We start from the raw sequence: 27,095 nt of genomic DNA on the forward strand, positions 1-27,095 counted from the left end.
TAACCAGCCTGATAAGTATAACCAAAGAATTTAAGCTTGCCTAGATCCTTTTTCTGTACAGATAAATTATGTAGCCTGGATTGCTGTATTATTATCTTGATTCCCTGTAAACATCATTAGAGTGACTTTTGTATCTTTTTTCCATTTTTATAAAAATCAAATTTTTTCCAGTTTAAGGTCTCCTTTCCCTCCCTTCTTTCAGTTATTATTTTGGCATTTGAATTCATCAGTATGGACGGACACACTTACATCGTAAATAAAATTTGTGATAGGTGTGGTATATAGGCAGAGAAACATGTCAGGATTATGTGACTTACCTGTTGGACTTCAGAAGTAAAGTCAATATGAAATCCTGAATGCTTATCTTCATCATCCAAAGACTTTCCTCTCTGAACTTCAAAAGACAACAGTATATAAAGGTATCCCTTGATGGGTGACATAAAGGATATACCTCATTTGGTTGTTTCAGAGTCCTCAGAGACTGGCTGTAAGAAGTAATTGGGATTGTTCAAAGACACTTTTGCCACTGCAGAACATGAGAAATCATTTTTCACCTCTCAAATTGACAATACTTTAAAGACATCAATAAATAATCAAGAAAGTATTGAAAAATATATATGAAATCCTGAATGCTTATCTTCATCATCCAAAGACTTTCCTCTCTGAACTTCAAAAGACAACAGTATATAAAAGTATCCCCTGATGGGTGATATAGAGGAGAAACCTCATTTGGTTGTTTCAGAGTCCTCAGAGACTGGCCATAAGAAGTAATTGGGATTGTTCAAAGACACTTTGCCACTGCAGAACATGAGAAATCATTTTTCACCTCTCAAATTGACAATACTTTAAAGATATCAACAAATAATCAAGAGAGTATTGAAAGATATCACTAGCTGTGAATTGTGTTTTTTTGTATGATGTTTTGTCTTAGCTGTAGTTTCTTTTCTACAGTAAACATTTATGATCTATTCAGGCAAAATATGAATATTCAGTCTAGATAATTTTAATTCTAAATTTTATTAAAAGTGAACTTTTCCCATGTTTTAACTTTAATCTCTTGGAATTTATTGATAAAGGATGTGGGATAATTATTTATATCTTTGTAATTAAATAAGTTCATTCCACTTAATTTTATATTTCCTTTTCCATTTAAAGATATGTGTAGACAAATCTGCTTCAAGTTTACCTATTTTTCTCCTTTTTTAAAAATAAACTTTATTTTTTAGAACAGGTTTAGGTTCACGGCAATATTGAGAAAATGATATTTTCCATACACATGCTATTTTCCTTCACACATCCATAACCTCCCCTATTATCAACATCTTGCACTATGGTGCATTTGTTACAAATGATGAACCTACGCTGACATATAACTGTCACTCAAAATCCATACTTCACACTATGGTTAACTCTTGATTGTACATTGGATGGATTGGGACAAATCTATAATGATATATAGACATCATTATAGAATCATATGGATTAGTTTCATTGCCATAAAATCCCCTCTGTTCCATCTAGTCTTCCTTCTCCCCACCCCCCATTCACTGACAACTAGAGACCTTTTTCCTGTCTCCATAGTTTTTCCTTTTCCAGAATGTCATATGATTAGACTTATACAATATGTAAACTTTTTCGATTGGCTTTTCATTTAGCAATATGCATTTTTCTCCAAGCTTTTTCATGGCTTCATAGCTTGTTTATATTTAGCACTGAATAAAATTCCTTTGTCTAGATATATCATAGTTTATTTAACCATAAGCCTAATGAAGAACATCTTGGTTGGTTTCAAGTTTGGGTGCTTATAAAGAAAACAGCTCTGAACATCTGTGTGCATTTTTTTTTCTGGATAGTTTTCAGTGCATTTGAGTAAATACAAAGGAACACAACTGCTGAAGCATACTGTAAAAATATGCTTAGTTTTGTAAGAAACCACCAATTGTCTTCTGAGGTGGCTGTACCATTAGCATTCGCACCAGCAGTGAATGAGAATTCTTGTGTTTCCACATCTTTGCCAGCACTTGGTGTCATCGGTATTCTGGAATTTGACCATTCTCATAACTGTGTAGTAGTGTTTTATTACTATTTAATTTGCATGATCCTGATGATACATGATGTATGACTTCTTTGGTGAGGTGTTAGTTAAGGTCTTTGCCCATTTTCAAAATGGGATTGTTTATTTTCTTATTTTGAGTTTTAAGAGTTCTTTTTATATTTTGGATAGTGGTCCCTTTCAGATATGTACTTCACAAATCTGTTCTTCATCTGTGGCTAGTGGTTTCATTCTCTTGACATTGTCATTCAGAGAGTAGCATTTTTTTTTTTTATTTTAATCAATCCAGCTTACCAATTCTGTCAGAGACTGTGCCTTTTGTGATATATCTGAGAAGTCATTGCCTAACCCAAAGTCATCTAGATTTCCTCCTATGTTGTCTTCTATGAATTTTATAATTTTACATTTTATGTTGAATTCTGTGATCTATTTTGAGTTAATTTTTGTGATGAGTGTAAAGTTTATGTTTAGATTTTTTTTTTGTATGTGAATGTCCATTTGTTGAAAGTCTATCTTGTATTCTCTCACTTGTAAAATAAGCTGACTGTATTTATGCTGGTCTATCATGTTCCACTGATCTACCTATTCTCTCTCATATTGTTACCACAAGTTTTCATTTTACTCATTGCATTTTACAGTGCATTTTAATATCAGGAAGGACATGTTGATGCTTTAGTCATTCAGAATTTTCTTAGATATTCTGTATTTTTTAATAAAATAGAATTATTTTCTGAAGTTGAAACAAGTCCCAGTGGAATCAATCGATGCAATATTAGAAACTCATGATAAACATAGGAGAAATTGACAGCTTTACAAAACTGAGCATTTTCATCCCAAAAGAATTTATGTACCTTTAAATCTGTCTTCTTTTATAGCTTACAACAAAGTTTTATCATCTTGATTATATGAACAACGAAAAGTTTTTATTAAATGAAATGTTACATATCTTGTAACTTTTGTTTCTATAAAGTAATCGTTTTCCTTAACAAAAATATAGTCATATGAAATGTTATTCTGTCTATATAACCGGTAAATGTCAGCACACTGAAATTTAATTTTTAATTTATTTTTATAAGGAAATTCATAGACCAAAGAGCAGTTGTATCATAGGCAAAAATCTTCTTTACCATATAAAGGCTCTTTGAGAGAAGAAGAGATGGGGGAGACATGAAAGCTGTGAAGGAAATAAGGTAGGGAGAAATAGCAGAAAGTACAAGAAGAGAGACAAAGGCAGAGAGAAAGGAGAAGGAGGAGAAGGCTCTTTTCACCATATTGAAAGCTCTTTATAGATGAATGGCAATTAATTAATGATTAATTAGTGGAGTTGAGTGGTCATCACTCTAAAATTTTCAGATTTTCCTATGTCCTTTGTGTAAATCTTTCAGAGGTTAAAAACTTTTAATGTTTAAAAAAAATCAGTCATAAATATCTGAATTTAGTTAAAAGAATATTAGTATTCAAGCTATCTGGTATAGCAAGATACAATGAGCAGTTTGTGATTTTGATCTTCAATATTTCAGGTCGTATAGTGCTGAGAAAACTATTCGGGTTGCCAAAGAAATTTTTGAAATATTATTTTCTACCTACATGATACATTCTAAAGACGATTAGCTTATTGAAGCTATACAGTGAAAAATTATTTTTCAAATTGTCATTCAAATCATAACTCCTCTGTGAAGCTTCTATATGGTTGACATATATTGGTAGATTGTTGCTAAGTCACTTCAGTCATGTCCGACTCTGTGCGACCCCAGAAATGGCAGCCTACCAGGCTCCCCCGTCCCTGGGATTCTCCAGGCAAGAACACTGGAGTGGGTTGCCATTTCCTTCTCCAATGCATGAAAGTGAAAAGTGAAAGTGAAGTCGCTCAGTAGTGTCTGACTCTTAGCGACCCCATGGACTGCAGCCCACCAGGCTCCTCCATCCATGGGATTTTCCAAGTAAGAGTACTGGAGTGGGGTTCCATTGCCTTCTCTGATTGGTAGATTAATACCTGGTAAATTACTACATACAACATGAAAACTAAAAGTCACACTAAACATCATATAATGTGCTTTCATTAAAATTTCATATTTTTATATATTGGTTCACTAAAATATTTTTATAAGAATAATTTTAGTCATGGATTTTATACATAAGAAAATTTATATTATTTAAATACTTACTTATGATATTTTTATAAATACCTAAGACTCACTACCCACAAATAGCCCTGGAGGAGGAAATGGTAACCCTCTCCTGTATTCTTGCCTGGAAAATCCCATGGACAGTGGACCCTGTTGGGCTACAGTCCATGGAGTAGCAAAAAGTCGAACATGACTGAAGCGACTTACACACAGACACACACACACGCAGACAAATAGCAGAGAACATGGAACAATTGTTTGTTACAGACAATATTTAGTGGGTGAGCCCAGCACCAATATGATGTTTGCTTAGTTTCTTAATGGCTGCCTTCATTTCCTGATTCCTCAGAGTATAAATAATTGGATTAAGGAGAGGAGTGATGATAGAGTAAAACATAGAAAGAAATTTATCTACAGAGTAACTGTTAAATGGGAAAGCATAGATGAAGATGGCAGGGCCAAAGAACAGAGTGACTACAATGATGTGAGCAGAGAGTGTAGACAGAGCCTTAGAGGATGCACTGGAGGAGTGCTGCCAGATGGTGACCAGCATGACAACATAGGATATGAGCAAGAGAATGAAGCAGAGCAGGGACAAGAGCCCACTGTTCACAATCACCAAGAGCTCTAGGATGTAAGTTTCAGTGCAGGCAAGCTTGATGACCAGGGGGAGGTCGCAAAAAAAGCTATCCAATACATTGGGACCACAGAAAGGCAAACCCACTGTAAAAACCATCTGGCTTGTAGTATGGATAAGCCCGATCACCCATGAGAGCAGTAGAAACCCAGTGAGCACCCTGTGACTCATGATGGTCTTGTAGTGCAAGGGTTTGCATATGGCGACATACCTGTCAATGGCCATAGCTATCAGAAGAGACATCTCTCCACCCCCAAAGAAGTGCATAAAGAACATCTGGGTCATGCAGCCCCACCAGGAGATGGTCTTGTGTTTTCTAAGGAAGTCTGAAATCACTTTGGGAGTTGCAGCAGAAGAAAGACATAAATCAAAGAATGATAAATTTGCCAGAAAGAAATACATGGGGGAGTGAAGATGGTTATCAACTATCACAGAGATGACAATGAGGAGGTTTCCTACGAAGATGGCGACATAGACAAGAAAGAAGATTGCGAAAAAGAGTATTTGAGTTTCTTGAGAAGTAGAAAGTCCCACCAAAATGAACTCAGAAACACTTGATCTGTTATTCAGAAGATCCATTCATCCTTCTGCAGAAGCTGTCTGAAAAGGGAAAACAAACAGGGTATAATAGGGATTAACAGGTCAGGGAACTTAATATTTACTTTAGCATTTTGCCTTTTATTCAGGGAAATGACAGTTTGGCACTACAACTGCTTTGTAGGTATTTTGCAGTTGGAGATATTTCATAGGACCACGAGACCATAAAAATGTGATGATTATGCACCAAATTATATCAAATTTTCTCATGGTTAGTGCAAGGCAAGTTCAGTTGGACACAGATAACGTGTCTCCTTTCATGTTCAGCTCCAGATCACACTGTGTAGAAACACTTATACTATTAGAGTGACAAAAGAGAGTTTTCAAAATCTCCTGGAGGTAGATTTTTATCTTTTGTGAATCTCAAGAAGTACATTATGATATCCTCAGTATGCAGCAATAAGTTTACCTTACTAAAAAAGATATTATGAAGACCAATTCAAGCCTAAAGCAACATGAAGAAAATAACAAAAATTATAGCAAAAATTAAATGTGGAATTCAGAGAAAGATAACAAAGGAAACCAGTGAAACCAAGACCTGGTTGTTTAAAAAAAAATGAATTAAAGCAATGATACTCTAAATAGGCTAAGAAGAAAAGAGAAGATGCAATTTAGCAAAATCAGAAATGAAAGAGAATTCATCACTACTAGACTACTCATCCCATAAACATTATGAGAATAGTAAATAACACTATAAAATAAATAAAAAATTATTGCCCAAATCACATTATGTGCATTATGCTTCCTGAAGTAGATTGATTAAAGACATGTATTGTTAATAGAAAGTTAGGTGTTGAGACAGCTCCATAGTTTACTGAGATCAAACCCTATTCATTTACAACTGAAACACCAGATTAAGTCTCAAAAGTGCAGATACTCATTTCACCTATTTTCCTACATCTTCCCTATATGGCTATGTAAATAAGTTTATTCCATCTGTGCTTTCTTACCCTGCATGCTGCATGCTGTCACTGGTTTGTGTTCAACTCTCTGCGACCCTGTGGACGGTAGCCTGCCAGGCAAGAATACTGGAGAGGGTTGCTTTGCCTTCCTCCAGAGGATCTTTCTGACCCAGGGATATCAATTGCATCTCCTGCATTGGCAGGCAAGTGTTGTAAAATCCATGACCATTTTTATCTGATATTTGCTTTTTAACTCACATTTTTCATAAATACAATGAGTGTGTAGAAATACCAAAAATACTGTTACTAAGACCATGAGCTCGTGATGTAACCAAGGTAGTCCTGTTCAGCTTAAGAGATGTAAGGAGCAGGGTGACTCAATGGTTTACCCTTGTGCATCTGAACAAACAAACTAAAAGTATGATGAACTGTTTGAACAGAATAGCATCTTTGGATAGTTACTTCTCACCTTTGGACCTGTTTCCTCTCATTGATTTTCCTTACATTTCCTTTAACCTTTAACTTTGTCAAGGAGAGACAGGAGTCATAGATACTGTGGTGCTGACTGAGGTGGACTCTGCTAAGCTAAATTATTTTTTAAAACTAATACAATTATGTAAAGTTTAAAAATAAAATAAAATTGGAAGAATAAAAAAAAAAGAATAAAAAAAAATACAAATAAAAGGAAAAATCAATATTTCATCTACATAAATTCACTTATTTCACTGCCTCCCCTGTGTATCTGATTTTAGCTCTATTGTTCAAGTTTAATCACAGGCTTAATGATCATCTCTAGGCTTTTATTGCCTTCTTCAGAGCCTAGAGTCAGACCTAATGCCAAAATGTGAGAATAAAATAGGAAATATTTGATTATTTGTGTACCTTCAAACTGTTAATCACACAGTATAGTTTTTAGAGACACAATATATCCAGTTGACCATAATGAACATTATATGCACTTAGATATGTAAGATTAATATCAGTAAGACACACATTTAATAAGTGGCCGTACTCTAACCATTATGTTTGACACCATTACTCAGAGTAGCATAGAAACTTCTTTCTTTCACATGGTAGTCAGATAGAAAATGGAAATCTTTGATATGTGAATCATCATTCCTTCTTTGTGCTTTGTGCTTTTAATGCAAGACAATGATTTTATCTAAGCTATAGCCACTGTGTCTTCTGTGTTTTTCTGAAGTATGCAAATAAGTAGATTTGAAGGTGATCATTGACTTGGCAAACATCATATCCTAGACAGGGTGATTCTTCTTCTTCTTCTTCTTCTTTTTTTTTTTTACAAACTCAGTTCAGTTCAATTCAGTTCACTTGCTCAGTCGTGTCTGACTCTTTGTGACCCCATGAACATCAGCACGCCAGGCCTCCCTGACCATTACCAGCTCCCAGAGTTTACCCAAACTATGTCCATTGAGTCGGTGATGCCATCCAACCATCTCATCCTCTGTACCCCTTTTCCTACTGCCCTCAATCTTTCCCAGCATCAGGGTCTTTTCAAATGAGTCAGCTCTTCGCATCAGGTGGGCAAAGTATTGGAGTTTCAGCTTCAAGATCAGTCCTTCCAATGAACACCCAGGACTGATCTCTTTTAGGATGAACTGGTTGGATCTCCTTACAGTCCAAGGGACTCTCAAGAGTCTCTTCCAACACCACAGTTCAAAAGCATCAATTCTTTGGCACTCAGCTTTCTTTATAGTCCAACTCTCACATCCATACATGACCGCTGGAAAAACTATGCTTATTTAAATATATGGCCATTTTCAGACTGCTGTCACTGGATAGTTCGTCATATATTCCTCTCCATAATTCTGAACAAGTGTAATGAAAGCATCAATATTTTGTATGTGTTGGAACTCTATGATTGTCCAAGCCATGAATCAGGCATTTTATCCTTACAGTTTTGTTATCTATCTCCCTTTAAAAATAATTGCATCCCTAGAAACAAATATTCAAATTTGTCTATATTATGTAGTAGCTCAAAGAATAAAGTCATTTAATCTGATCAGGGTAGCCAAACAATTAAAATATCTTGAAAACATACCCCTTTCTCTAAGAACAATTTCTTTGGCCTGGATTGCTGCCTTAATTTCAAGTAAACATGATTAGAGTGATTTTTATATTTTTTCCACTTATATAAAAATACGTTTTTTTTCCCAGTGCAATTTCACTCTTCAACCCTCACCTCAGTTATTATTTTGGCATTTGAATTTTATCATTTATAGACACATTTATATCATAAAAGAACTAACATAATAGATGTGATATATAGCTAGAGTAACACATCAGGATTACGTAACCTACCAGTTGCACTTGTACTTTAGAAGTAACATCACTATGAAATCCTGAATGCTCAGTTATTCTCCAGTGACTTTATTTTCTTCTCTGGACTTCAAACTGCTCAATATATAAATGTATCCCTTAATAGGAGGTATAAAGGAGAAAACTCACTTGATTGTTTCAGAGTCCTCAGAGACTGGCAGTAAAAAGTAACTGGGATTGTTAAAAGAGACTTTTGCCATTACAGAAATTGAGACACCATTTTCAATTCTCAAATTGACAATTCTTTAAAGGCTACAGTAGATTTTCAAGGGGGTGTTGGAAGTTGTCACTAGTTGTGAATTGTGGGATTTTTGTATAGCTTTTTTTTCTTTTTAATTTAATTTCTAAAGTAGTTTAATTTCTAAAATAAGCATTAAGAAACATTATATTCAGGAAAATGTATATATATATATATATGTTATAGGTGACTTTAACTGTAAATTTTATAAGGTTGAAAATGTCACATTTAAACTCAAATCTGTTGAAATTTTTTGAGAAATGATATGAGGAAATTTTCCATCATTCCAATGAAATAATTACTCCACTAACAATTTGTTATGATTTTTTTTTATAACCTAGCAAATTTGTAGATGGATCAGGTTATTTTTTGGGTCTGTTCATTTTCTTCCTTGTCTTGGCTGTTAACTTTTGAGGAGGTCTTATACACTTTATTTTTACTCTTTATGTTTGATGGTATATTTTAGTGTTAGAAAGAGCATGTCCTTTCTCATTGATTTATTCATTCAAAGGGTTCTTGTATGTTTTTATATATTTTTATTCTAAATTAATTTGATTGATTTTCTAAAATTAAAACAAGTTCTACTAGTCATTTTGATATCACAATATTAAACTTATAAAATGTAGAAAAAATTAAGAGAATTACAAAATTGAGTATTCTAGGAAATTCTTACATCCCTTTAAATATTTACTATCATGACACAGCAAAATTTTGTCATATTTGTTATTTCAACACATTTTTGGTAACATATTTTTGTTAAATCTAATTTTGCACATTTTGTACTTGAGTGCTACACTTAATATTGGGTTTTATCCTAACATGATTGATCTTACTGCTACTGTTTTTATTTTACATATATAGCTGGTAAATGGTATGATTGCTGACATCTCATTTCTAATAGTTTTTCTACTACTTTTTCTTCTTTGTATTAGGTTAATGATAAAATGATCTCCACACATTAATATTTTTTCTATTACTTGTCTTGTTAACTAAAATTTTCTAGCAATACTGAGTAACAGTGACAATAACTGCTATAAGCAAAACTTGTTAGCTTCCCAACCATGACTTTCTTTTTTCTTGATAATGACACCTCATTTTCTTGGGATTAGATGCCTATGTACCTCCATGAAGCCTCAAACTGTATAAAAAGCTGCATCTCACTAACCAAGGTCAATCCCAACTCGACTATTCTCCTCACTAGTGTCTAATTTAGCCATGATCATAGAACATGTAGCAGAGACTGCTATTATTTGCTGTGTGGCCTTCTCCTGTTCTTCATTTGTAATGGATACCTGAATTCATTTACAGACATTGTACAGCCTCCCTTGTAATTAGAATTGGTAAATAGCATGAAATAAAGCAATATTATCATGTGGCTACTTGATTGAAATTCCCTATAAGGGCTGACTCACCAAAAAGTTATGCTCTTTGCCTCTTGCTAACCCTATTTAATCCAAGTCTATGCCCCGACCAGTAATGCTGAAGAAGCTGGAATTGAATGGTTCTATGAAGATTTACAAGACTTTCTAGAATTAACATCCCAAAAAGATGTCCATTTCATTATAGGGGACTAGAATGCAAAAGTAGGAAGTCAAGAAACACCTGGAGTAACAGGCAAATTTGGCCTTGGTGTACAGAATGAAGCAGGGCAAAGGCTATTAGAGTTTTGCCAAGAGAACACATTAGTCATAGCAAACACTCTCTTCCAACAACACAAGAGAAGACTCTACACATGGACATCATCAGATGGCCAACACCAAAATCAGACTGATTATATTTTTTTGCAGCCAAAGATGGAGAAGCTCTATACAGTCAGCAAAAACAAGACTGGGAGCTGACTGTGGCTCAGATCATGGACTCCTTATTGCCAAATTCAGACTTAAATTGAAGAAAGTAGGGAAAACCACTAGACCATTCAGGTATGACCTAAATCAAATCCCTTATGATTATACAGTGGAAGTGAGAAATAGATTTAAGGGACTAGATCTAATAGACAGAGTGCTTGATGAATTATGGATGGAGGTTCGTGACATTGAACAGGAGACAGAGATCAAGACCATCCCCAGAAAAAGAAATGCAAAAAGGCAAAATGGCTGTCTGGGGAGACCTTACAAATAGCTGTGAAAAGAAGAGAAGGGAAAAGCAAAGGAGAAAAGGAAAGATATAAGCATCTGAATGCAGAGTTCCAAAGAAGAGCAAGGAGAGATAAGAAAGCCTTCCTCAGCAATCAATGCAAAGAAACAGAGGAAAACAATAGAATGGGAAAGGCTAGAGATCTCTTCAAGAAAATTAGAGATACCAAGATATCATGCAAAGATAGGCTCAATAAATCACAGAAATGGTATGGACCTAACAAAAGCAGAAGACATTAAGAAGAGGTGACAAGAATACACAGAAGAACTGTACAAAAAAGATCTTCATGACCCAGATAATCACGATGGTGTGATCACTCACCTAGAGCCAGACATCCTGGAATGTGAAGTCAAGTGGGCCTTAGGAAGCATCACTACGAACAAAGCTAGTGGAGGTGATGGAATTCCAGTTGAGCTATTTCAAATCCTGAAAGGTGATGCTGTGAAAGTGCTGTATTCAATATGTCAGCAAAATTGGAAAACTCAGCAGTGGCCACAGGACTGGAAAAGATCAGTTTTCATTCCAATCCCAAAGAAAAGCAATGACAAAGAATGCTCCAGCTACTGCATAATTGCACTCATCTCACACGCTAGTAAATTAATGCTCAAAATTCTCCAAACCAGGCTTCAGCAATACATGAACCATGAACTTCCAGATGTTCAAGCTGGTTTTAGAAAAGGCAGAGGAACCCAAGATCAAATTGCCAACATCCATTGGATCATTGAAAAAGCAAGAGAATTCCAGAAAAAACATCTATTTCTGCTTTATAGACTATGCCAAAGACTTTGACTGTGTGGATTGCCATAAACTGTGGAAGATTCTGAAAGAGATGGGAATACCAGACCACCTGACCTGCCTGAGAAACCTGTATGCAGGTCAGGAAGCAACAGTTGGAACTGGACATGGAACAACAGACTGGTTCCAAATAGGACAAGGAGTACGTCAAGGCTGTATATTGTCACCCTGCTCATTTAACTTATGTGCAGAGTACATCATGAAAAAAACTGGACTGGAGGAAGCACAAGCTGGAATCAAGATTGCTGAGAGAAATATCAATAACCTCAGATATGCAGATGACCTGCCTTTATGGTATAAAGTGAGGAAGAACTAAAGAGTCTCTTGATGAAAGTGAAAGAGGAGAGTGAAACAGTTGGCTTAAAGCTCAACATTCAGAAAACTAAGATAATGGCATCCGGTCCCATCATTTCATGGCAAATAGATGAGGAAACAGTGGAAATAGTGGCTGACTTTATTTTTCTGGGCTCCAAAATCACTGCAGATGGTGATTGTAGCCATGAAAGTAAAAGACACTTACTCCTTGGAAGGAAAATAATGAGCAACCTAGATAGCATATTGAAAAGCAGAGACATTATTTTTTCAACAAAGGTCCATCTAGTCAAGGCTATGGTTTTTCCAATAGTCATGTATGGATGTGAGAGTTGGACTGTGAAGAAAGCTGAGCACCGAAGAATTGATGCTTTTGAACTGTAGTGTTGGAGAAGACTCTTGAGAGTCCCTTGGACTGCAAGGAGATCTAACCAGTCCATCCTAAAGGAGATAAGTCCTGGGTGTTCATTGGAAGAACTGATCCTGAAGCTGAAACTACAATACTTTGGCCACCTGATGTGAAGAGCTGACTCATTTGAAAAGGCCCTGATGCTGGGAAAGATTGAGGGCAGGAGCAAAAGGGGCAACAGAGGATGAGATGGTTGGATGGCATCACCGACTGAATGGTCATGAGTTTGGGTAAACTTTGGGATTTGGTGATGGACACAGAGGCCTGGCGTGCTGAGGTTCATGGGATTGCAAAGAGTCGGACACGACTGAGCATCTGAACTGAACTGAACCCTATGTTTTCTCAGGTCTAATTTGGAAAAGTGTTTGTTTTAATGCTAACATGAAACACTGTAAATATTTATAGTTAAATAATGTTAATAAATATTTTAAACAGAATTAATTTGATTACTCAAATGGCACAATGACTGGGATGATAAGAGCCTTTGACCATCATTACTCTTGAGGACATATGAAATGTTCAATGTAAGAAGAGTTTTATTATGATATGTTAGTTAGTTAAGCTTAGTTTTCAGCAAAAGAGATTCAAGGGTTTACCAATGAGCAGATTATCTACTGGCCTTATCATTTACTGCATAACAGAGAAGGTACTGTGCTGGCTGGTAGAACATTAGAGTAATCATTTGCTATCCCATTTTTTTTTTTTTTTTGGTATCACATTTGAACCATCCATTTTGCTATCACATTTGAACATTCCGCTGTCTTGGGGTAGCATTCTCTAATATACACTCTTAACCAGTGATTATTATAAGTCATCTTGTCCTAAGTTCCCCTATGGGAAGAATCTGTAGAATTTGTATTTCCCCCCTCCTCCCCCACAACTTTAGACTCTGTAGTTCTGGAAGCTCTGGGATATGCTTTCACCAGAAGATGTGTTAAGATTTCTCTTAACTTCAACTTATTGCTGCCACTCAGTAACTACATTTTCCTTTCCCAAAGACTCAAAGGCAAGGAAAGGTGCCACAGCCTTATAAAGAGTAATTTATCTTGGTCATCAAGAGAAGCAGTAGTACTACAGTATAAATGGTTGAGTCATGGAGGATATTAAAAAAGTCCAAATTGAAACATGGGATTGAGCTATTCTATTTGTGAGATGAAAATGCATTGAATGGTATTAATGACAGAGATGACATTGCAGAAAAAAGATTAGTGCACTTAAAATTACGAATAGAACTAAAACATGGAGAGAACAGAAGATAATTTTTATTATATTTCTCTTTAAAAAGTAAATAATTTTGCAAAGCAAAAGTAATAATAATGTGTTGTTGAATGTATTAGCTCAGTAAGAAAATAGTAGACATTGAATATACAACACAAATATAAAAGCTGCGAGGAGGTAAATGGAAGTATACTGCTGTAACTTTCTTATATGACACACAGAAATATATAATTTCAAAATTTTACAATGAAAAGATGTACAGTATATATTTATAACCCTAAATAACCACTAAAAACCACAGGAAAAAGATAAGTAAGTCAACATTATTAACATGAATAAATATAAATTAATAATAGAAAATACTTAAATATTTCCCCCAAAACAGAAAGGACAAAATCAGAAAAAATGGGCGAAACAAATATAAAATAGAATGTTTTGTCAGTTTTAACCAAACTGTACCTATAATCATGATATATATAAATGACTTCACTTCAGTTCAGTTCAGTCCAGTCGCTCAGTCGTGTCTGACTCTTTGTGACCCCATGAATTGCAGCACGCCAGGCCTCCCTGTCCATCACCAACTCCCAGAGTTCACCTGAACTCATGTCCATCGAGTTGGTGATGCCATCCAGCCATCTCATCCTCTATCGTTCCCCTCTCCTCCTGCCCCCAATCCCTCCCAGCATCAGAGTCTTTTCCAATGAGTCAACTCTTCGCAGTAGGTGGCGGCCAAAGTCCTGGAGTTTCAGCTTTAGCATTATTCTCTCCAAAGAACACCCAGGACTGATCTCCTTTAGGATGGACTGGTTGGATCTCCTTGCAGTCCAAGGGACTCTCAAGAGTCTTCTCCAACACCACAGTTCAAAAGCATCAATTCTTCGGCGCTCAGCTTTCTTCACAGTCCAACAAATGGCTTAATAACCAAATTAAACACAGAGATTGTCATATTGGATAAAATATGTGTTACAGACAAGAAGACATCATTAAAATAAAGGTACATAGATTAAAAGTAAAAGGACAGAAAAAGAAAAGTATACTAATATGTTATTGTTTAATTAAAATGTGATGTGCTGGTTTACTCCTGCTGCTATAAAAACTACCACAAACTTAGTGACTTAAAATAGCCATAATTTATTATCTTACAGTTTCTAGGTCAGAAGTCTGATGCATTCGTGTTGGCAGAGTTGTATTTCTTTCTGTAAGCTATAGGAGAGAATTCATTTTCTTGTATGTGTGTGTGTGTGTGTGTGTGGTAGTAACTCAGTCTGACTCTTTGCAACCCCAGGGACAGTAGCCCTCCAGGCCCCAGGCTCCTCTGTCCATGGAATTCTCCAGGCAAGAATACTGGAGTGGGTTACCATTCCTTTCTCCAAAGGATCTATCTTTCCCACTCAGGGATTGAATGCATTCTCCCACATTGCAGGAAGATCCTTTACCATCTGAGCTGCCAGGGAAGCCCTCATTTCTTTTGCCTTTTTCAATTAAACCAAAAGAAAGCAGAAAAAATAGAGTAATACAAAACATCTGGCAGGAAAACAAATTTTAACCTAACCATATCAATAATAATATCATTAAACATAAGTGATATTTCACTTTTCATTATTGTCCTGCATTTATACATGTCATATATATAAGTCCCATGAGATAGCTTCTATTTTTATTTTATTATTTCTTTAATTTTATTTTATTTTTAAACTTTACATAATTGTATTAGTTTTGCCAAATATCAAAATGAATCCGCCACAGGTATGCATGTGTTCCCCATCCTGAACCCTCCTCCCTCCTCCCTCCCCATACCATCCCTCTGGGTCGTCCCAGTGCATTAGCCCCAGGCATCCAGTATCGTGCATCGAACCTGGACTGGCATCCCGTTTCATACATGATCTTTCACATGTTTCAATGCCATTCTCCCAAATCTCCCCACCCTTTCCCTCTCCCTCTCCCACAGAGTCCATAAGACTGTTTTATACATCAGTGTCTCTTTTGCTGTCTCGTACACAGGGTTATTGTTACCATCTTTCTAAATTCCATATATATGCGTTAGTATACTGTATTGGTGTTTTCCTTCTGGCTTACTTCACTCTGTATAATAGGCTCCAGTTTCATCCACCTCATTAGGACTGATTCAAATGTATTCTTTTTAATGGCTGAGTAATACTCCATTGTGTATATGTACCATAGCTTTCTTATCCATTCATCTGCTGATGGACATCTAGGTTGCTTCCATGTCCTGGCTATTATAAACAGTGCTGCGATGAACATTGGGGTACACGTGTCTCTTTCCCTTCTGGTTTCCTCAGTGTGTATGCCCAGCAGTAGGATTGCTGGATCATAAGGCAGTTTTTTATAAAGTCAGTTTTTAGTGTGTACTTATTTTTACATGTATCAACATAGTTGACAATCTGCTTCTATATCCCCCAGCTTTATAATTGCTATGAGGACAGTAACTTGTTTTATATAGCAATTTGTTGGCAATGTTTTGGGATTATCACTGAGTACCATACCAAAATATACCTTTACAGCACTTTCCATGATTTTGTAAGCACCTAATGCCTTATATTACCTTATTTAAAAAATAACCAGAAAAGTTTAGTTATCTGTAACCAAATAATGACTGATATACCAAATACCTATCATTATCACGTTAAGTGAAAAGATTTTTGCGTGAACTCAAATTCCTTTCTAAGATTTAAAAAATAACCATTATGAATAACCACAAAACTTTCTAAAACTTTGAAATATGAAGTTAAACTCTTTCATGACCATTTTCCATAGGATATAACAGCTTTCTTTACTTCACTCCACCAAATTAGGAATAAACAACTGCATCTTTAAGTGTCCATTAAAATTATGTAACAGCATGATACTTTGTACTTAATGATATTTTACTATGCAAAACCGTTTATAGAATCTCGAGAATCCTGCTTTAAATCAAATAGGAAACATTAGTCACTCTTTTACTTAATACCTTTTTTTGGCCTTTCTTTGCAATTTGAATAGATTGAGCATCTTTTTATCACCTAAAATATGTGATTTTCTTATACCAATCTCTCTAGCTTCAATTTCTGCCACTTTCACACTAACTATGCTACAGCTAGTCTATTTTTCTTTATGATTTTCAAATGTATCAAGCTTATAAGATCTTTGTGTCCTTGTATTAGTCCTCCTCTCTGCCTAGAATATTCAGTCCCCATGGTTATTGCATGGTTGTTTCTTTCAAATCATCTGGATATCAGCTAAATACCACTCAATATCTTGCTTAACAACCAAAAATAAAATAACTACCATCTCTCAGTCAAACTCTAACATGACATTATTTTTAATTAGCTTCAGAGTATTATCTCTTTCAGACATTGTGTCTTTTTTTCAGTTTAGTAGTATAACCTGTCTTTATCCACTCAAATATAGTGCCAGCAGGTCTCGAATCTTACCTGTCCCATTCATCTACTTAGAATAATGCCTGAAACCTGAAAGTGTTTAATAAATACATTATTTGCTAAATGATTGATTGATTCATTGCATTAATGAATAAATAACTTACTTAATTCCAAATGAATTTACTCCCCTCCTTGGTTTTCCAGTCTTTCCATTGCATTCAGCAAACCATGTGATGACTCAACAACTTTCTCATGGAAGCTTTTATTTCCTGATTGCGAAGGGTATAAATCACAGGGTTCATCAAAGGAAAGATTACGGTGTGAAAGAGAGAAACCACTTTGTCAGCTGGGAAGGCTCTGAAGGGGCGGGTGTAGATGAAGATGGCAGGTCCAAACATGAGAAACACAATGATAATGTGTGTGGTGCATGTGGACAGAGCCTTGCTCTTCCCTGCAGAGGAGTGCCCCTTTACACGGCAGAGGATGACCGCATAGGAGGCCAGAAGGCCCAGAAAGCACAGCAGGGTGAGCAGGCCACTGTTGGAGACCATCAGGAGCTCCACCACAAAGGTGTCAGCGCAGGCCAGCTTGATGACCTGTGGCACGTCGCAGAAGAAGTTGTCCAGTCGGTTTGGACCACAGAAGGGCAAGTGGATAATAAGAGCCACTTGAACAATGGAATGAGTAAATCCCCCAAGCCACAGAGCCAACAGCAAGGCATAGCAGGCTCTAGGGTTCATGACAGTCGAATAGTGCAAAGGACGACAGATGGCAATGTAGCGGTCAAAGGCCATCACGACAAGAAGGAACATCTCCCCTGCCCCAAGGAAGTGCAAGAAGAAGAGCTGAGTGATGCAGCCTCTGTAGGAGATCACCTTCTTCTCAGAGAGGAAGTCCACCAGCATCCTGGGAGCCACAATGAAGGAGTAGGATGCATCCAGGAAGGCCAGGTTGCCCAGGAAGAAGTAGAGGGGGGCCGTGAGACTGGGGTCTGACCTGATGGTGAGGATGATGAGGAAATTTCCAGGGAGGATGATGAGGTAGAAAATTAAGACTAGTGTGAAGACCAGGAGCTGAACATCTTGAGACTGGGTCAGACCAAGTAGGATGAATTCTGTCACCTCAGTGCTGTTCTCCCTCGCCATCATTTCTCAGTCTGTGGAATAACAAAGAGCAGAATACCATCTGTTATAACCACCTTTTCATCTATCCCCTGGCTCTTCTCCAAGTAAAAATAATATTTTCCACATCCAGCACTTTGCCAGCTGAATGCAATTTACGCATCATAGCTCTCCTGTGTTTTCAGTTAAACTTTCTACCTTTCATTTTCTTGATTTTCCAAGACACTGATCTTATGGCCACACTTGCATTCCTATTTAAGCATTGTGTTCCTAAGCTATTTTGCTTGAAGTATCCTAGAAAATTCCTGATTAAAGCAAAACTAGTCATTATGAAGGTTGTCAGGTTGCTGTTGCTTTTGTTGTTGTCAGTGGTGCACTGTCTCCAAGGCTTAGTTAGATTAGTTGCTGAGTTTTGGTCCCCTTCTTCATCTCCACAGAGCAAAGATATTCTGCAGATGCTTCTTCCCTCCAGTTCCTATAGAATTCCCAGTTCCTGATTTGCAGCTATGTGCCTTGTTTCAGAATTTGTGCCTTATTAGTTCCATCACAGTGTTTTGCTTTGGTGCCCGTGTGCAACCTTATTCCATTTAGTCACCTGGATCTCAGCAAGTACACTGCATTACATCTAACTTAGAAGTATCCCCCTAGTTGGGGCATCCCAGGTGACTCAGTGGTAACGAATTCACCTGCCAATGCAGGAAATACTGGAGATGCAAATTTGACCCCTGGATCAGAAAGATCCCCTGGAGGAGGTAGTTCAACCCTCTCCAGCATTCTTGCCTGGATAACTCCATGGACAGAGGAGCTACAATCCACAGGGTCACAAAGAGTCAGACATGACTGAGCAACTAAGCACACATTCCCCTACTTACACCCCTGACTGGTCCCCCATCCTGCATGTGCTCCACACCCTGCCCTTAAATCCTAATTAATACTAGTCCAGTCTTACTTGCCCACAATATATATCCACAGTCTACTTTTCCCTCAGATCTCAGGATGATAGCCAAATACTATTCCCACAAGTATTTTCTTGTAATGTAAAGCTTATTAGAATATATAAAATATTGTGACTATCTCAACTAATAAAATCAAAGCTAGATCTGGAAATGACCATATAGAACATGTAGTCTAATATATCATTTAACAGATGAGAAAAAAAAAGAGCAATTTCAGTTAAGATTCTTAAATTTGCAATGACTTTTCTTTTTTATTCTAATTAAATAGGGGAGAAAAGGTATGTGTTCCTCAGTTTAAACAGATTGTATGTGTGTGTTCAGTTGTGTCTGATTCTTTGCAACCCCATGGACTGTAGCCCACCAGGCTCCTCTGTCCATGGGACTTTCCAGGTGATAAAGTTACTAATTAGTGCCCCATCAACTTGTATGATCTTATTTGGGCACTTAAATAATTACTATTTGCTTATGTAAATACTTTGTCCTTGTGGGCTACAATCTGATCTAAAGAAGAATTCTGTTCATGACATCCAGAATTGAGGTTTAGACTACTATATAGATAGTGGTCTCCAAAATGGAATATGCTCATCTCAGTGGATAAATAAGATAATCCATTAGGATGCATAAAAACTGTGGAACTTCTCCATACATTATTATAAATCATGCTTTGAATTTTTAAAAGTATTTGTGATTGCTTTCTAAGTGTTACATTACTATAATCATAGAAACATTCTATAAATAAATATTCATGTATGTGATATTTGTGTATATTTGTTGAATGATGTAAAAGAAGAAAGGTTGTTGACTATAACAAAATATTATAATGTGACATATAGCAATATTTCCCTTGATTTTTAATTACACACAATGTTGACTTTCAAAAATGCTATGCATACAGTGGAATGCAATTTAGCAATAAAAAGGAATGGAGTACTGATATATGTTACAACATGGATATAACTCAAAACCATTATGCTATATAAAAGGAGCCAGTCACAAAGGACCACATATTGTATAATTCAGTTTATACAAAATGTCAAGACAAGGCAAATCTGTAGATATAGAAAGTAGAAGAGTGGTTGCCAAGGAATAGGAGTGGGATTGGAGTGGCTGTTAATGAGTATGAGATTTCTTGGGAAGTGACGAAAATGTTCTAAAATTATATCATGTTGATGCTTGCATAGCTCATTAAATACACTTAGCACTGAATAATATGGTCTAAATGGTAAATTTTATGATATTTTTTGTATCTCAATAAATATTATTTGCACTGTGCTCAATCACTCTAGTTGTATCTGACTTTTTGTGACCCTGTGGACTATAGCCTACCAGGCTCCCCTGTCCATGGGATTTTCCCAGCAAGAATATTGGAGTGGGTTGCCATTTCCTTCTTCAAATTTCTTTAACTACTATTTAATGTGGCAGAGAAGAGTAGAGAGGAAAAATTTCTTTTTTTTAATTTAAATTTATTTATTTTGATTGGAGGCTAATTACTTTACAATATTGTATTGGTTTTGCCATACATCAACATGAATCTGCCACAGGTATACACGTGCTCCCCATCCTGAACCCCCCTCCCACCTCCTTCCCCTTACCATCCCTCTGGGTCGTCCCAGTGTACCAGCCCCAAGCACCCTGTATCCTTCATCGAACCTGGACTGGCGATTCGTTTTTTATATGATATTATACATGTTTCAATACTATTCTCCCAAATCATCCCCCCCTCTCCCTCTCTCACAAAGTCCAAAAGACTGTTCTATACATCTGTGTCTCTTTTATTGTCTCGCATACAGGGTTATCGTTACCATCTTTCTAAATTCCATATATATACGTTAGTATACTGTATTGGTGTTTTTCTTTCTGGCTTACTTCACTCTGTATAATAGGCTCCAGTTTCATCCACCTCATTAGAACTGACTCAAATGTATTCTTTTTAATGGCTGAGTAATACTCCATTGTGTATATGTACCACAGCTTTCTTATCCATTCATCTGCTGATGGACATCTAGGTTGCTTCCATGTCCTGGCTATTATAAATACTGCTTCAATGAACATTGGAAAAAATTTCTAATTGAAATTTGAGATAATTATTACTAGCATCCCTAGAAAGAGGAAGAGAGAAAAGGAAAGAGTAAAGGAAGATCAGCCTTAACAAGTCTGTACAGGGAACTCATGGGAAGTTCAGACAATTCAGCAGTATTTTAGGCACACTTATTAGGAAACATCAGGACATGTGTCCTGTGTGATTAGTAACATTTGTAAGGAGCAGCCAAATGTGACAAAGAAGGTGTTTACAACTCATGTGTGGGCTTCCCTCATAGCTCAATCGGTAAAGAATCTGCCTGCAATGCAGGAGACCTGGGTTCGATTACTGGGTTGGGAAGATCCCCTGGAGGAGGGCATGGCAACCCATTTCCATATTCTTGCATGGAGAATCCTATGGATAGAGGAGCTTGGGAGTCTACAGTCTGTGGGGTCGCAAAAGTCAGACGTGACTTAGGGACTAAACCAACCAAACCATAACTCATGGGCACATATTTGTGCATAAAAATACATATTCACACATTGTGAGTCTAAGAAAATTGAACTAGGAAAAAAATATCTTTGGTGACCTTCGTATTAGTTTAGGAGCTTCTTTCTTTCTTTTATCCACTTAAACACTGATTTGTCTCCACATTTATTCCTCATTCTGCCCGTGGAAACCTGCTCTTAGGAAAGTAAGTCAACAGCTACCTCTATCTGTTCTTGAGTTTTGTGCGTTTCAGGTGCCCAAGGTTATTTCTTTGGGTTAATAGTTCCAGGACAGAGGGATCACTATGAGTTACAAGCTCTTCCACTCTACCTTTGCTTTTATTTTCTATCATCCACCTCTACTGCCTATTTGTTGTTAACAAATGAAAATCTATACCACTTAATATTTTAAATTCACTACTCTTCTCCCATTTTCATGTACATACCTTCTATTCCAGTGATTCTCAAATTGTGCTTTTCATAAAGGACAGATGTGCCTTGGATGACTATTTCTCTGTAAAAAACAACAAAAAAATGAATTCTGAAAAAAAAAAAAAAAAGCCCCAAACAATGGGTCTTAGAGGGACAAGCTTTTGTCCTAATCCTATAAAGCAAAGAAGTAACTGTCAGCGTAGGCTGAGATAGAGATCTGAATGCTCTCATCATCTCTAATATTCCTTGTTATTTCAACTGGTACAAAAACACATCTGGCACTGAAGATGCATGGGTAGAGCTGTCTACCTCTTTTCCCTCTTTCTCAAAGTGCAGACCCGCAGCATCCATCCATAAGCAATATGGAGCATGCCTAGTTTCCAGCTGCTATCAGATCAGCTCCCCTCTGGGGACCTAATTACCATCCTGGCATCTCACTCTTTAATCTTTCCCCATTTATTTCCTGTTCTTGTTTGTTTGTTTGTTTTTTAATTTCCCATTCTCTTCCTGTTAATGCTACCTTAATACATTCATTTTCTCAATTATTCTTTTTATATTTATATTTTCTTTAGCTTCTTTTATTCTCAATTTTATTCTTTTATTTTTTCTTGCAATTTCTCCTCCTTGTTTTGTCTCTTGCTTTCCCGTCCTCCTTGCTTCCTTTCTTATCATTCTCTTTCTTTTCCCTCTTTTTGCCCAAATTCTTTCAGTGTTAAATCTTTTTCACCTTCTTCTTTATATGTATTCTATTTCATCATGTTCCATGCCTGTCTTTCCATTAATTCTGATATAGTAGATTGTTTTTCTCATTCCATGGTAGAGGGAGCATGGTAGGTGCTTCCTAAATGTTCACTTAGAGTGGATTTTCTACAGATAGAAAATTCTTAACTTGGTCTTCAGTGCTAGGCCTTTTCTCCTGAATACTATCCTCTGAAATTTACTCAGTCTCAATCATACATTGATCACTGAATCACACATTCTCTCACATGTTTTGTCTGTTTTTAATTCATTCTGATATATATGAAATGACTTTGTGCTCTAAAATTAATCTCTTTAATACCACCCTTGCCAAGATGAAAGTTCAAATATGACAATGTAGTTTCTGATAATGTATTATTTCTATATTTTATTACAATGTATTGTTACTATTACTACAAGTTTTAAAAAATGTGGATCAGGCAGAAGAATAAGAATATTTAATTGATAGTAGAGTTGAGGATTATGTAAAATTTTAATCAATTGCACAAATCTTCTCCAATACAGTATCTTATAAATTAAATGGAATAGTTAAATTAGATCATAGAAATTTGTATTTTCCTTTAATACTCCAAGATTTTATATAGTATCATGAATATTATTTGAAGATATTCTATTTAATATAAGTGACTATTTCTATGGTTTGGTAACTGTATAAGCTTGGGCAAGTCATTTAGTGTTTTAAAATCTTTTTTTAATCTAAAAAGGAGAAATAACATATCCCATTTTATTGTTCCACGGAGTCAAATGAGATGATCAGTAGCCAATTCACATCTTTTAGACTGAACTATAACATCCATTAATTAGACAAATGTAGATCTCACCTTTTCTCTGTTCCTGCAACATTATCCTATTATCATGCATTTTCAGGCAGCAAATGTCTCGGACAGTTACAATGTGAATTGTTTTCTATTTTCTTCTTCCTTTCAATTTCTTTCAAATATGAAGACTAAGCAAAAATTTCACCTCACCAGGTGTTCAGTGTTACTCTCAAACAAATGGCTATTATCTTCCTCCTGATGAAAAGGAGATTAACTGATCATTCCAGAATTTTTCCTTAAATATATATTCTCATGGTGAAACATGATGAATTATAAATCTGTTCTACAACTTATATTGTAATAAGGAGTGTTTGGGGTATTATAGCTACTTTAAGCCTGCAGAGTACTTCCAGTGGGAATATTAGAATGTCATCTAGAATTAGAGGAAAAGATGAGAATATTTTAAGGATTAATTGTTCAAAAAATGTACCAGCTAGGGCCACACAGGTCTTGTCAGGATTTAGAATTTGACAATTTATCAGTGACAGTGATAATGGAATGGCACATATGTTTATTAAGCATAATGAAAGTAGAAAGTCTAGGGAGATTATTTTAGATCTTATTATACAATTCATTCAAGTGATGAAAATGCATAGTTGTTTAATCAGAAGTTAAATAGTGAAAATAAATCAATGATAAATGTTACTACCTGCATTTCTTTGTGTAAAAGAGTTAGAGAATATATTATGCTCAAAATGTTTTTCAGGAATAATTCTCCTTAAATAAGAGAACTTCATGATGTCTTGTAGAATAGTCTCTCTAGGGATATGCTGTCTCAAATAAAAGAATTATTCTACTGTGATTTTTGTATTTATAGTTATTCACATTTTTGAATGTGTGTTGAGCTGTAGCAAAATGAAGACTTTTTAGTTTCTAAATTAATGTTATATGGAAGAAAAAATACTTAATTTTAAGAAATTAACTTGACTTTTTGTTTAAGAAGTGAAGTAAATCTATGGCATTAAAATTAAAATAACAAACATCTTTTGCAAAAGGAATACAATATATGATCAAGTGTACTTTCATTCAAATTTATATCCAATTCAGCCAGAGATGCAGTAGGAGATAAAAAGTTGGAGAAAGAGGTAAAGAGATGAAAATAATGTTATTTATTTTTTCCTATTATAATCTGTGCTGCAAATAAATAACTTTGAATATATGTCATTTTGCTTGGGTAAAATTAATATAACAATATAAATTTCCAGAAAGACAGATTGAAATGTAATTGGAAAAGACAGGAGAAAAGAGGGAAAAAATGGAAAGACATAATGGAAAAAATAGAAGAAAAGATGTAGAGACAAAGAAACCATGCCCACAGAGATGCCTGTGCTACAAAGGCATGTAAGCAGATACAAAAAGAGGAGGAGAGAGAGGACAAAGAGAGGAGAGAGTGTCAAGAGAGAGGAAATATCTCTGGAAATGCAGTGTCTTTTGTTGTGGTTTTGGGGTTTTGTTCTTATTGTTTTTTTATATAATTACAGATTTCTCAGTGATCTCAGTTTTCAGTAGTGATTGATAAGATAGATTCTAGTTCTTTGAGAAGCCTCTGAAAAGTTGAGGTGTTAGGTGCACGCATCGATTCTTTCCTTCCCCAGGGAGAAATTGAGAGCTGAGGTTTTTAATCACCAAGTAATATTCTATAATGTGGATATAGCACATTTTGTTCTATCCATTCATCAGTTGATGAACACTTGCCTATGTTTTAACTTTTTTTTAAATTTTATTTTATTTTTAAACTTTACAATATTGTATTAGTTTTGCCAAATATTGAAATGAATCCGCCACAGGTATACCTGTGTTCCCCATCCTGAACCCTCCTCCCTCCTCCCTCCCCATACCCTCCCTCTGGGTCGTCCCAGTGCACCAGCCCCAGGCATCCAGTATCGTGCATTGAACCTGGACTGGCTACTCATTTCATACATGATATTATACATGTTTCAATGCTATTCTCCCAAATCTCCCCACCCTCTCCCTCTCCCACAGAGTCCATATGACTGATCTATACATCAGTGTCTCTTTTGCTGTCTCGTACACAGGGTTATTGTTACCATCTTTTTTATTATAATGATTAAGGTTGTTGTAATCATTCATCTACAGTTTGTTGTGTGCAAATGTGTTTTCATTTATGTTGCATTGATATTTGAAGTAAAATTGCTAGGTCATATATTAATCCTATGCTTAACATTTTGAAAAACTGCCAGAATTTTCTTTAAAAGTGTTGCACCATTTTATGTTTCACCAGCTATGTATTTGGGTTCCAATTGTTCTACATCCTTGTTGACCCTTGGAATTGTCTGTCTATTGGATTATAGCCATCCCAGTGGGTGTGATGTGGTTTCTTATTGTTAATTTGATTTGGGTTTCCTCTTGATACTAGTAATGTTCAGCATCTTTTTACATACTTATTGGCCATTTGTATATCTTTTATGGAAACATTTATTTAGATTATTTGCCCATTTTTAATTGAGTTGTCTTTTTATTCTAGAATTTTCTAAATTCTTTTATTCTGGATACATATCCCTAATCAGATATATGATTTATAATCAACTTCTACCATTCTGTGTATTGTCTTTTCCTTTTCTCTAGGTTCTCAATTAAGCTGAACTTTTTGTTTGCTTGTCTTGGGTTTTTTATTGTGAAAGTGTGAAAGTCTCTCAGTCATGTCCAGCTCTTTTGTGATCCCATGGACTGTCATCTGGTCATGCTCTTCTGTCCACGGCATTCTTCAGGCAGGAATACTGTAGCCTGGCAGGCTCCTCTGTCCAGGTAAGAATACTGGAACTGGTAGCCATTCCTTTCTCCAGGGGATCTTCCCAACCTCAGGATTGAACCTGGGTCTCCTGCATTGCAGGCAGATTCTTTAATGTCTGAGCCACCACAGAAGCATCTTTTATTGTGAGTTCTCTTTTAAAATCTTTATACAAGAGTAAGTATAGCCTGTCTGAAAATTAAAAGGAAACCTTAACTAAAATTGGATTTGGGAAGGCCTGTAAAGGGAGCTCTCATGCCCTGCCATTTATCCTCAATTACCCCAAACAAGAAGTAATCAAGCACTAGCCTCAGTGGGAATAGATGTATGTAGTTCTCCCAATAAGGAAGGGCAATCACTCTACTTTCCCAGGAGGAAGAAAGAATACTTTCTTCTTGTCCAGCAACAAGTTCAAGACAAAGGAAAATGCCTAAGCTCAGACTTCATCTGAACTTTTACTTTTTTTCAATGAACTTTCTTCTTTTTACTTACATATGACTTCCTTTCCTTATCCCACTCTCCTTACTATCAAAGCTTCATGTGTATCTCACTCATAGTACCTTTCTGGCAGATGAGCTTTTCTACCTGACAAGAATTGTTTAATAAGCCAATTAGATC

The 27,095-nt window shown here is 36.0% G+C and overlaps 2 protein-coding genes across 2 annotated transcripts; both read right to left on the reverse strand.

Moving 5' to 3' along the window:
• Positions 1 to 4,453: 4,453 nt before the first annotated feature.
• On the reverse strand, positions 4,454 to 5,395 carry LOC102276888 (olfactory receptor 4K13). Its single transcript, XM_005908865.1, has one exon. The coding sequence runs from the start codon at positions 5,393 to 5,395 to the stop codon at positions 4,454 to 4,456; it is 942 nt and encodes a 313-aa protein (XP_005908927.1).
• Positions 5,396 to 17,352: 11,957 nt separating this feature from the next.
• Positions 17,353 to 18,279, reverse strand: LOC102269515 (olfactory receptor 4N5). Its single transcript, XM_005908846.2, has one exon. The coding sequence runs from the start codon at positions 18,277 to 18,279 to the stop codon at positions 17,353 to 17,355; it is 927 nt and encodes a 308-aa protein (XP_005908908.2).
• Between the last annotated feature and the right edge of the window lie 8,816 nt (positions 18,280 to 27,095).

This window comes from Bos mutus, chromosome 10 (assembly GCF_027580195.1).
Source record: "Bos mutus isolate GX-2022 chromosome 10, NWIPB_WYAK_1.1, whole genome shotgun sequence".
Taxonomy (NCBI): domain Eukaryota; kingdom Metazoa; phylum Chordata; class Mammalia; order Artiodactyla; family Bovidae; genus Bos; species Bos mutus.